Source organism: Acipenser ruthenus, chromosome 4 (assembly GCF_902713425.1).
Source record: "Acipenser ruthenus chromosome 4, fAciRut3.2 maternal haplotype, whole genome shotgun sequence".
In the NCBI taxonomy this organism is placed as follows: Eukaryota; Metazoa; Chordata; class Actinopteri; order Acipenseriformes; family Acipenseridae; genus Acipenser; species Acipenser ruthenus.
In genome coordinates, this window is record NC_081192.1 from 33180916 (window position 1) to 33193150 (window position 12235).

The 12235-nt window shown below is 37.2% G+C and overlaps 1 protein-coding gene across 1 annotated transcript in view; it reads right to left on the minus strand.

The window, feature by feature from the left end:
* LOC117399421 (GMP reductase 1-like) overlaps positions 1–11347 on the minus strand; it is a 31395-nt gene extending 20048 nt beyond the window's left edge. The window contains exons 1-4 of the mRNA XM_033998552.3: positions 11002–11347; positions 2625–2744; positions 1696–1779; positions 27–200 (exon numbers count right to left, since the gene is read on the minus strand). Of these exons, the coding sequence (XP_033854443.1) occupies positions 27–200; positions 1696–1779; positions 2625–2744; positions 11002–11088 (465 nt within the window). The 5' untranslated portion in view covers positions 11089–11347. The remainder of the gene's footprint in view (positions 1–26; positions 201–1695; positions 1780–2624; positions 2745–11001) is intronic.
* Between the last annotated feature and the right edge of the window lie 888 nt (positions 11348–12235).

The following is a 12235-nucleotide window of genomic DNA, read 5'->3' on the forward strand; positions in this document are numbered from 1 at the left end:
GAAATTATCTCTAATAATCTGCCTACCATGATTGTGTGATTGGGGAATTTGCCTCGGACAGTTTTCACAAATTCCACAAAGTGCTCGGAGTAACCGTTTGCAACATCGAGACAGATGTACTTTATTTGTGGGACCGCCTCCAGGATACTGCACAGCTTCTCTAAGTCGGTCTTCCCACTGCCTGAGCTTGCAGCCATGTGCTAGAGGAGAAAAAGGCAGAACTTAAAGGAATGCCAACCAATGCTTTTGAATCCAAATCCATCCGCTTTCTTAATGCTCAGTCTTCGGTTCTTCACTTTTTCGTTATTTAGTTGTTTTGTTTTTTTTACATTAATTATGGACAAGTAACATTTTCAGACATAAGTGCTTTGATAACTGCTGCATCATGGTAATGTTGCTGTAGGTCACATGGTCTGATTACACTGGAGTTTGAACTTCGACAGGTGAAGTGTTAGATACAGGAAGCAGCAGAAACAACTTTTCATCTATTGTGGTGTTCTTATCTGCATGTTGCAAATTAAAGTATAAAATGAAAATCACCAAATGATCTTCAGTAGAAGAAACGGGGGACTATTGCTTGTTTAGCACTCTAAAAGACAATCAGCGAGTGAAATTACATTAGCATAACATACAGAAAGCTACCTTTAACCATGCTGGTAGAAATTAGATACAGTACACTACTGTAATTAACCTTTCACAAAATACTGGTTTGTACTATGTACTGTTTAATGTATCAGCTCCCATGGCAACTTTTTTATTTACACTTTACACTAGACTAGGTGTACAGTACCCTATGTTTCTTGTTATCATAGCCAGTGCACCACTAAAATATGAACAAGTACTGATTGATTTTAAATGCAACATCAACATGGCTCTGTTTTGGAATCAGGCCTTGTAAATGTGTAATGGTGACAGCAAGTGACTGGGAAGAATATATTCCTATTGCCATAGTGTAAAAACTAGGGCAAACATTAGCCAGTCGTTTAGCCCACTTAGGAGACAGCTTACATTAAAAATATTACTGAAAAGTATGGATTCCAATGCTTATAAATGTTTAATACTGGATGCTGGGCAACTGGGAAGTTAATATTCCTTTTGGCACTGTGAATGTTGCTAAAATTCACATCCGCACTGAACTATGACTGTTTGTAAATCAGTCTGTATTTGCACAGACTGGCATTCTTTTAATTGTAAATGGAGGATGTGACATACTGTACCAAGCACCCACGTGCAAATGACACACAGTAACATACGGTGAGACTCAGTGGGATCCAAACAACATCACAGTAAATTTCTATGATTTGGGGGGATATGAGATCATATCAGGAAGTACACTTCTGCTGTCAGTGCTTGGCAGCAGATTAAATTATTCCCTGCTGCTGGATACGATGGGAGCGCAAGTATGGTCTCAGTTGAGATTGAGCAGTTAAACCCAAGATGTCAGTGCTTGTCTGGTCAGTCCTGGAAATTAACATTTTATTGTCCAGACTTAGCAGGTTATTTGCTACTGTACATGGCACATTTACTGTATAGTCATGTTTTTAATGAGAAAAACAGATATTTTCTTTGTAAATGTTGCAAAAAAATGTATTTTCACATATGACTTGCCTATTTGCTCATTGCTATACTGTCTGAGATAACACTGTGGTATACAAACCATCTTCAATGGCATAATATTGAGGATTTTGCACATACCTCTAAACACTCTGGAAAGCTGACTGCAAAGTTTTTCCATTCTTCCACTGAGTAGTGTTTCTGCATAGCAATGAACAGTGAATTCTGCATGGAAACAACGGTGAGGTGTTAATAACCAGTACTGATTAGCTTTACAAACTAACAAAAGATACAGTTTACACTGAAAACAAGTTTAAATAATCCAATCAATAAATAAATACGATTTTTTATTTATTTTTATTTTTTTACAAGATAATCATCTTGTGCTGTGGCAGATATTTCTTGATATAGGACTGATCCATTGTTTTTTTTCTTTTGGGGGGGGGGGGGGGGGGGGGGTTGGAGGGGCTTTCTTTTTAGATATAACAGTGTCTAACTATTTTTTTTCTTTTGAGAAATTGTTCATTAATTTAACCCTCATTTTCCAACCCAGTCTGAAATTGCCAATTTCAGTGTTACTTTACAGATACAACCCACTGATCAAGAGGGCTGACTATCAACTGCCACATGACCAGTAGGGGGTTCTGAACAAGGTGAACCGTCCCAATTGAATGTCCAATGCAGCCCTGTGGGCCCCAGCTAAGATCGGCATCTCAGAAAGACCAGGATTCGAACCAGGGAGCTCCTGATATAATGACTCACCCAGCATTCCAGTGCAGCAGAGTGCCTTTACTGGGTCTTTAACATCAATAACAATAATACTAAATATAGTGCAAGAGCAGGTTTGTGATTTTAGGGAAAACCTATCATTAAGTTTACTGTTTAGCTTTATAATCTCTTTGTTGTTTATTATTTAGTGTAACTTCACCTTTTATAACTTTGTACATTTAAAATGTCAAATAAAAGGTTTAGAGTAATTTAGCACCATCAAAACTGTCATTGACGTCAAGACTGCCTATTATTTCAGTGTTTCTGCAGACATGAAGGCACACAAAGTGGGCAGTACCTACTTTACTTAAAACCTGTGCCATTTCAAAGGTCCCAGTCGTGTCCATGTTTGCTGCAATGATAGGGATTCCAGTGTAGGTCTGCTTGGAGTTGCGGAATGTGAAGGTCCTCTGCAGATCCACCTGTGGAGAAAGAACTGTTAGTATAGAAGTAAAGTAGTCTCCAGCTAAGAGAACACCCCTCGGCAAGAAAGAGAAGTGTTCTCTTAGACGAATTGTTCTTTAAGACCACCAGACAATATGAATCAATAAATCAATAAATATTTATTACTTGTCATGATGCACATGCATCAACATATGAAATAAACAGAATAAGTAAGAGAAAAGCAATAGGCAAGTGTATGTTAATAAACTACAATAATAAACAGACAAACTAACGTTAATAAACTAAGTTTCAAACTAAATTAACACAGCCCTACACACATTAAAAAAAATACAGCAGCAGCTCTAGATTAATTATGAATACATACAAAATGATTTAAGAGAATGGTGAAGCAACTCACCAGAACGGAAAACACCAAATTGCTCAGTGACTTGTGTCTGATTCAGGTTTTTTTAGGAGCTCGAACTATTTCCAACTTTTTGTAGCAAGAGAAACAGCGACGCATTTAGCCATTTTGTAGCGATGAGGTGCACTCGTGGAAATCAGAATACAAAACGAGGCAATGATATGATGGCGGTTCTGGAAAGATTTAATAAACCAGTCAGTGTGCCTCAAGACACTTTGGTGATGACAAGTCACATTTGAAAAGATTGAATAAAAAATTGGAATTTAAGTTTGATGATCAGGTTACAAAACAGTACTGTATCAGTTGTGAACAAGTCGTTAGCGGTGCCAAAAAGGTGTTATTTTAAGCGAAGTTTCGAAGTTCTTGTTCCTTTAGTTTAGGCGAAGCATTTACAATGGAAAAAATCAAGTTCACCACAAGGGTGTTCTCTTAGGCGAAGTGTTCTCTTAGGAGGTTTTCCTATACAGGGAAACTACTGCAGTATTAACCAAATCATGCACACATTATACAACTTCAGATCTGTCACTGATATAGCTGATGGCTAACACTAAGTATTGTGCTTATGGACTTTGTTGGCTAAACACAACACGAGGCACGGATACATCTCTCAACCCATCTGTAGAAATACTTACAATCTATTAACATGTAACACTTAAAATAAAGCAAAGAAATATGCAGGTTTGGATGTTTCAGTAGTATATCACATTCTGAAAGTCATACCACAAATCTGATAGAAATGATTGGATGTACCAAATCACAGATACGTTATTTTTTTGGCAGAGTTGAACGGTCAGATCCATAATTACGTAGTATCCAAATGTTTAAATGTAGAATAATAAAAAAAAAAAAAAATATATATATATATATATATATATATATATATATATATATATATATATATATATATATATATATATATATAATCTGGTTGGAATATGTGCAACAATAAAGGGTTGGGTTTATTGCTAATTGCATATTATCAGAATATGATTTATTGTTTGACTTTTCTAAAGGAAGTTACTTTAAACATCTGTTCTGATGAAGAAATCTTGAACATTTTGTAAATCGTATTAAGATTAATATTTTTGTTATACCATTTTTTTTTAGACGTAGTATTGGGATAAAGTACATTCACATCATAAGACTACAAATGCTGTAGACAGTATGTTTATTCGATGCAACTATTTACAACTATTATTTACACTTTAGGGTCCGCCTAATGTTAAAAATCCCAAAGGCGACCTGGCCCTTTATCTCTTTTTACTCAAGCACTGTAAGAGACAGCCCTGCTGCACCGTTTGACAGAGCAGATATGGATGCGTTGACGGAGATCATTCTGCGCAGATTCCATGCAGAATCTGTCCAATTTAGCCAATGATCTTCTAAGAATAATCTCTGTGAACGCACCCATTGGCTAAATTGGTCAGATTCTGCAGAGAATCTGCACAGAATGATCTCTGTGAACATACCCTCAGACTTCAGAGCTTTAAAACTAGGTCCTATTCGTATATTTCCGGCAATGGACCATGTCAGTCGAGAGCCGTGAATGCGAGTGCTTTACAATGCTACTGCTGCACTGTAAAACAGACCTACCTTGGTGCAGTAAACAAATTTTCACACACAATCTTTACAAGGTACAAGGACCTATTTTCCAATTAATATATATTAGTTTTGTGTGTTTGTGGATCAGGTGCATGAGACGAGTTAGCTGTTAGGGATAGGTTACCATGACTTTCACAGTTGCCACCTTGCAGGGCTTTTAGTCACGGTAAATAGCTCCCATCTTGCACCACATGATCGGGGTCCCTGGGACAAATCATTTTAATGATTTTTTTTTTCTTTTCCACATCCTTCAATTGTTCAGTTTTCTTTGGTTGCTTTTGGTCCCTTTTGTATATATGGCCATAATTCCTATCCAGTTTGTTCAGTCTTTTTCCATGTTCCCTACATATTGAAGTTTCATTCATCTACACAAAGTGGAAAAAGGCCTGCAAGATTGCATTGTGTAAGTTCTCTAATATATACTCATGTAACAGGGCGAGCAGCCCTGTACATTGTTTTGTTTATTTTTAGAACGGAGTCCCCTCCGCGCATGTGCAGTGTATTTTGTATTTGTTTTGTTTTATGATTTGTTTTATTGTATTTATATGACGGCGAGTGCCGTATGTTTTGTTATTGTTTTGTTTAGTGACGGCATAGCCGTTTGTTTATTTTATACTGTTTAGTAATGTGGATGGGAAGCCCCATCGACATGGTATTTAAAAAAAACTCGTGCAGAAGGTGGCCATCTCCCGAATTAATTAGGTGATTTAATTTGTTGCTAATCGGGAGATGGTCACCTGTTATAAAAAGCCTGCAGCTCTCTAGCTCGGTGTGGGTGTTTGGAGCGAGAGGAGAGAACGAGAACGAGAACGAGAACGAGAACGAGAACGAGAGAAACAAAACAATAACAAAACATACGGCACTCGTCGTCATATAAATACAATAAAACAAATCATAAAACAAAACAAATACAAAATACACTGCACATGCGCGGAGAGGACTCCGTTCTAAAAATAAACAAAACAATGTACAGGGCTGCTCGCCCTGTTACAACTCAAAATTTAGTTTTGAGCATATTTGTATATATGTGGACTAAGTGTAAGACTGGCCTATGGTGTTTACCTCTAAGACAGTGAACAAGTAATGCATTGTGAGTGAGAGTAAAAAGATCCATTTTGACATTTAAGTATTCTGTTCTTAATATATTATCCAATATTGTTCTTACCCTATTATCCAATATTGTTTTATTGATAATTATGCAACATGAAAACATAAATCACCTGAAACTATAAAAGAAACTCACTCGGTTTGAGGGTCCACCACCAGGCTGACTGAACAAGATTGCAATAGATTGAACCAAATCAAGTGTTGGTGCTGCTGATTTGCAAATTACTGACAGTAGCAGGTATACCACATCAGCCATAGTTGACATAGCCCAGCCATTGTCTAGATGAGACCCATATCAGACTGAAATTAAGAAAGGAATGCTTGTCATGAACTATAGGCATCTGGAAGTGGGTCCCTCTTTAAAGGAGCATGTTTTGGTGTGGTGCCAGAATCATTAGCTTTGTAATCTATTAGGCCTCTGCCAACTGTGGAAGCTGGAGTGATCCATCATGATGTGGCCGCTTTTGGCATGGATCTGATGTCACATTTTGAATGATATAAAACACAATTACAGCACACATCCAATGATATCATTAGCATGGGTTTGTGGAGTCACATGCACCCAGAGTAAACTACCCTGGATTAGACCCCATAGGTTTAACTGGGTCCCAGATTTGTTGTTGCTTCATTTTCTGTAGCTGTGAGATAGATAGTCATGCAAGACCTAAAGATGGTTGCCAGCAAAGCTCTGTGAATTGTTGCAGGAACTCAAAGATCAGTAACGGTGTGTGATAGAAACACACCAGGAGCTCTGTTTCCCGTTTCAAGTGGTGTGGTTCTGTTGCCTGGTCAGTTTGTAGATGAGGGGTTTGTCACTTTGAGGTTCTGCTTTAACTGAAAAGTCATTAAAGTCAGTCCTCGTTTATCTGACCCACCCCTCACAGACCAAAAGTGTGTAAATATTTTTCAATAGGTGGCATAGCCATAGATACAAAGACAAATAAAGTTTACCAGTTGATCAGAAAACTCATGTGGAATACAAATACATGTTGCTGTGGAAACCCTTTCTAGCTTCCCCAAGTCTAACAACTTACCAGTAAGATTGTATTGCCCCCTGTATTTTTTTGGAACTCTGCTTGAATTATTTTCATATTTAAATCTATCCCATTTTAATATATAAGCAATATTGTTTATGTTTAATTATTGACTGTATGACAAATGTGTTATGATTTTGGAGAGTGCCTCTAAGAGTGTAAAATATTTTGAAAGATGTATTTGGTTACAGCGAGGCCAGAATTCCTTTTCTTTTTGCCTGTTTTTCTTGGTATAGTAGGGTGCTTTCCCGTTAACAATACTTTTATTTAGTTAAAGTTTTTAGAATACCTTATATTCAGTGGCATGAAGTGGAGACAAAACACCACAAAAACTATTTGTCAAGGACAACGACAAGATTGTTTTCTGACACTGTTACCAACAGGACTATAGAATCAAGCAGAGCACCTGAAGCAACTGCTATGAACTTCAGTCTGTCGGTGGGTTGCAGATAAAACAAGAAGGAACAACATAGCTGTGGCATTGAAAAAAAATGAAGGCAGATCAGAAAATGTGTGCAATCAATTTCTGCAGTATTAATTGGCAGGAATGACTTGCATAGGGGTTGAGTGCTTACTATATAGACTTTATAATTTTTTCAAAATAAATCTTGTTTGAGAATGCTTGACTATTGGTTTTATCCTGGGTTTGGTTTACGATACAGCAAGTAAGCGTTCGTGATCGCAATGGACTACTTTTAGATTGAGAAGCTGCATGTTTTGTTTTTATACCTAAAGTACTGAAAACAATATTGCCTACTACCTCTGGTCTGCCTTGTAGAGAATCCAGAAATGTGTGCCTTTAGGTTCCTTATTCTACCCTGGACTAATGAAGGATTTGCATTTTGAAATAGAGCACATACAGTATTCCAGGGGGACACACAACTATACTATGAAAATAAATACTGAAAGAGGACATTATTGCACAGAAAAGGTGAATGTATTGTTAGTTTCAGAACCCAGTTAACACTAAACTTGGACTAGCTTGGATAACTTATGGGTGCGTGAAACTAGCAGTTAGAATTCACAGTTACTTTTGGATTAAGTACTTTATTACATTTTTCATTTGGGATTTTCTTGGTTGCAGGTCGTGTACCATTATGACACACTTACCTTCAATAACAAACACGGTTTGCTGCAGAATCCAGTAATAAAACAAATACTAATACCACTACCCGAGAGATGTTTGTTTTGGCTAGACTCTTGTGTGTTGAGGTTTTTGATGGCCCCTGATAACAGGTTTGTATGCTTGCTTTACCAGGTTGTACTGTGTGGCTTAGGTGTCCGTCATGGCCTGGTAGGCTGCATGAGCCTCCCCGATCAGGCAGGGTCCCGGCTGGCTTGCCCAGAATTCCTTGGGCCATGACACGGTGGTAGCCAGCCGCTCAAAAGCGACCAGGTAAGCTTCTGGATCATCCTCCTCTGTCATCTTTTGTGCCCTAGCTTTTGGATGGTGCAGTGGCTGGTATCTCCAGCCTCTCGATCAACGCTGTGTACCGCTCCTCTCTCCGTCTTTCCTTAGCCTCCCATCTGCTGTCTAACACCTCCAGCAGCGCTGAAAGTGATGCGTGATCCATCCCTCTTCTGACACCACATGTGGCAAACTGGTTAACAGTGTGCAGGTGATCAATAAACGGACAAAAGCAGCAATACATTTGAATTCTATGTGACGCATCCCAACATTTCCAAGCTCATACATAGTTTTGAAGATTATGAGCCATATTTATAAAGCATTTTCTGTTCACTGGACTGTTTTAAAAGGAAAAACTAAATACAAGTAAATAATAATACAAAATAAGTGGTGTCCTGCGCATAATAACACGGATTATAATAATAATAGTAATAATAATGAAGATGGTGATTATGTAGTGCGTAACAACAACGTAATAATAATAATAATAATAATAATAATAATAATAATAATGTGGCACTTTAAAATAAACAAAAAGTATTAAAGAAGAAATTTGTAAAGAAACACAATTGAGATTGCAGTAAGTTGTATATATAAATGTATAACAATAAAATAATGTTGTTGAAAATATCAGGTCAACTATACTACTATTGTCCAGCTGTCTTCTGACAGCTGCAGATGTACCGGGCTTCAAATCAGACTACTACGACTACTGGTCCCCCCCCCCCCCCCCCCCCAAAAAAAAATAAATACTACGACTACAACTGTACAATTACTAGTAATAATAATAATGATAACAATAAAACTGTTTGATATATAGGGATGTTCAATAACAGATCTATAGATTTTATAAGTCCAACCTTTATTTTACAATGGAGTTGCCGGAGATCAAGGTGGTAATCTTTTATCAAAACAAGACCTGTTTTGTAATGGGAGAGCCATCTCTAGTATGTCCAATAGGAATGCATGGGTGGGGTCATGTATTTATTTCCAGTCTTTTGGATTGTTTCCAAGTCGCGTCTGTTGTGGATTGACATTCGGCGACTTTGCTCGCTCGCATCGCTTGCGTCCAGTGTGGCTGCTGCTTTAGACCAGTGGTGGCCAATATGTGGATCGCGATCCACTTGTGGATCTCAAGAGATTTTTGGTGGATCTTGGTCCAGATCTGAACAAGCATCAACACATAAGCATAGAATAGTTTTAACATGGTTGAATGCATATTTAAAAATAGAATTCCTGACTATGAATACATACAAAGATAAATGACATTCCTTCCAAACAGTAGAAGGCGCTAAAAACTGTACTCTGGCCATAACTCAGTAACCCGAGCAACAGCAAGCTCCCTCAGCTCATTGGTTCGTAGTGTACAGTTGTGTTTGGTGGTTTCAATTGATTGCTTTATGGTGCGAGTAATCAAAGAAGGCGGGGCTGCCGCCAACGCATAACATTAATGAAAGGTGGGATCTGGAATTTGCCATAACGTTTTCAGCATTGACCGAAGTCAAAATCTTGCTGGGAAAAATGATCAAAACCAAAGCGTGCAAAAGATCATGCTGAACTTGAAGCATTTGTGCTTTTTTATGCCACCGTGTTTAGTTTCTGCAGACAACAAAAAGGGGATACATTTCAGGACTTCCTTTTCCTCGGATACAAAATCTATTCGGCTAAATGCGTGTTTAATTTAATTTAATTTAATTTTTTTTAGTTCTTCTGTTTCCCGTATATAGTAATAAACAGCAGTTAGTATTAGACTGGTCTAATCATTTTAAGACCAGTCTAGCTCCTTAGACTAGAGTTATCCACTGAGCAACTGGCCCCAGCTGTCAAAATGGTGCTGGACAGCATAGTGACATCATCATGCAGCAGAGGGTGTGATGTTCTCTACAACTGTACACAACTGTGTATGTGTGTAAAATGCAGCTTGGGGTGCATCACAAAACTGAAAGGTCTATAATGTAATGAATCATACACTGCACCATTGTTCAAGTAAGGGCATGTCCTCCTAGCCATTTTACATGATAACAGTTGTGCATTATAAGGAAACTGTATAAAAATGTAATATAAAGAAGTTATTGAGCACATGAGAAAGTGGGTGAGATGTGTCTGTTTAACATGTTGCTTGTGATGGTAAGCATTAAGATAGTATAAAAAGCAGCATGTTGATGCAGCTTATTCAAAATGGCACAATTCCATAAAACAACATATAAAAACACATACTAAATGAAGCAGCTTTGCTCTGTGGAATGCTGACAGCAAAGTCAGTGAGTCCTTGGGGCTTCTAACTTTTCATTTCTATTTTTATCAGCTTTCACTGTGCCACATGGTTTAATATTAGTTACTTCACCTTGACATGTCAATGTTAGCTTAACTTCTAATTATGTTACCAGGTAAACTATCCATTAACACAGTGAACCCAAAGCTGTACATTAGCTTTCTATTACAAACAAGTTAATAATGTAATTTTACAGTTTTAAAAGAACCATGTAGTAAGTCAATGAACTTACTGTTGCTAGAACGGGAATTCCTAAATAAACAGTGCAGCAAAATGTGCACTTCTTTCTTGCTTCCTAAAATGTAGGCATATTTATTATATTACATACTACTACTACTACTACTACTACTACTACTACTACTACTACTACTAATAATAATAATTTATTTAAAAAATATAGACTTGTCTTGATGATGTATACTATGTTGTCAAAAAGAAAGAAACTCACCTCAGATCTGCTTTTAAGACTGCTTCTTTTAGGTCTAACAAGGACATCTTTAAAGTCCAATTTGAGGTCTGCATCCACTCTCGGCATGGTTATCAATTTGTGAGTAATAATTTCCCCCTTTGTGTGCCTCGATAGTCACTGGTTCAGAGCTCCGGCATCCAAAGCCTGTTCTCTATGCAGAGAAAGTATTTATAGTGAAGGAGAGGATGTCGGTATCCAAACCTCCCATTGCTTTATTTGGAGAGGCCTGCTCTGACTACAATCCTTCTCAACCAGTCCTGTCACTATGCTCAGGGTAGCAACGAAAAAGCGCAGACTGCAGATATAATGTGAGCCCACAGCACTGCAGCAAGCATCTGCATAATTGAACAGGTTCTTGAGACGCATTCTCTGCTCATCAATCAGCATTCCTCAGGGGACACAATGAAATCAATAGTCCTCGGGCCACAGACACCAGTTTCTTTATATTGAAAACCGAACTGATTTAACGGTTCGTTGTAGCTGCAAAAAAAGTGTATATAAATATAGGCAATAAAACATACTGTATACAGATATCTTCTCACTTATGTTGCATATGTTTGTCTATTTATTTTATATTGCATTTCTTATAACCGTGCATGGATTGAATTCTTAAATAGATTTTAAAAAATGATATCCTTTTGCTACCCAAACGCCTACAATCTATTTGCATTTTTATCACAATTTTCAATCCACAGTTAAGCACTTAACCTTGGGAAATGTTCAATGCCTCCTGCTTCTAGCCTCATGCATCAGCTATATTCTATTTCTAAAACTGCTGCAGATTGGTGCCTTAAATATACAGTATATATTTGTAATCCTCCTTTGTATTAATCTCCATGAAATTTGGTTGGGTAAATCTTAAAACGCTATTTACTCCACTGCTGTGTAAATTTAAAGCAAATTTCACAGCTATAAATCAGAAAGTAATTTAGTAAGTAATTAACTAATCCTAATTGTAATGTTTAGGCTTAGGCTTTCTTGGTTTAAATACATGTTAATAAAGAAAGGTTAAGGGAGTTGAAGCTAGGATTGTGATAAGAGAAATAAATAATATTGTGCTGTATTAACATAGGTGGTGTAAATTAGTGTATATAGTGACCATTTTATCATTTACATTTAATTGTAATTAATGCATATTTCCTCACTATTTACGCATCGTTATTGTATACTATATTGTAGCAAACTCTGTGTGTACTCACGAAAAAAGATGCAG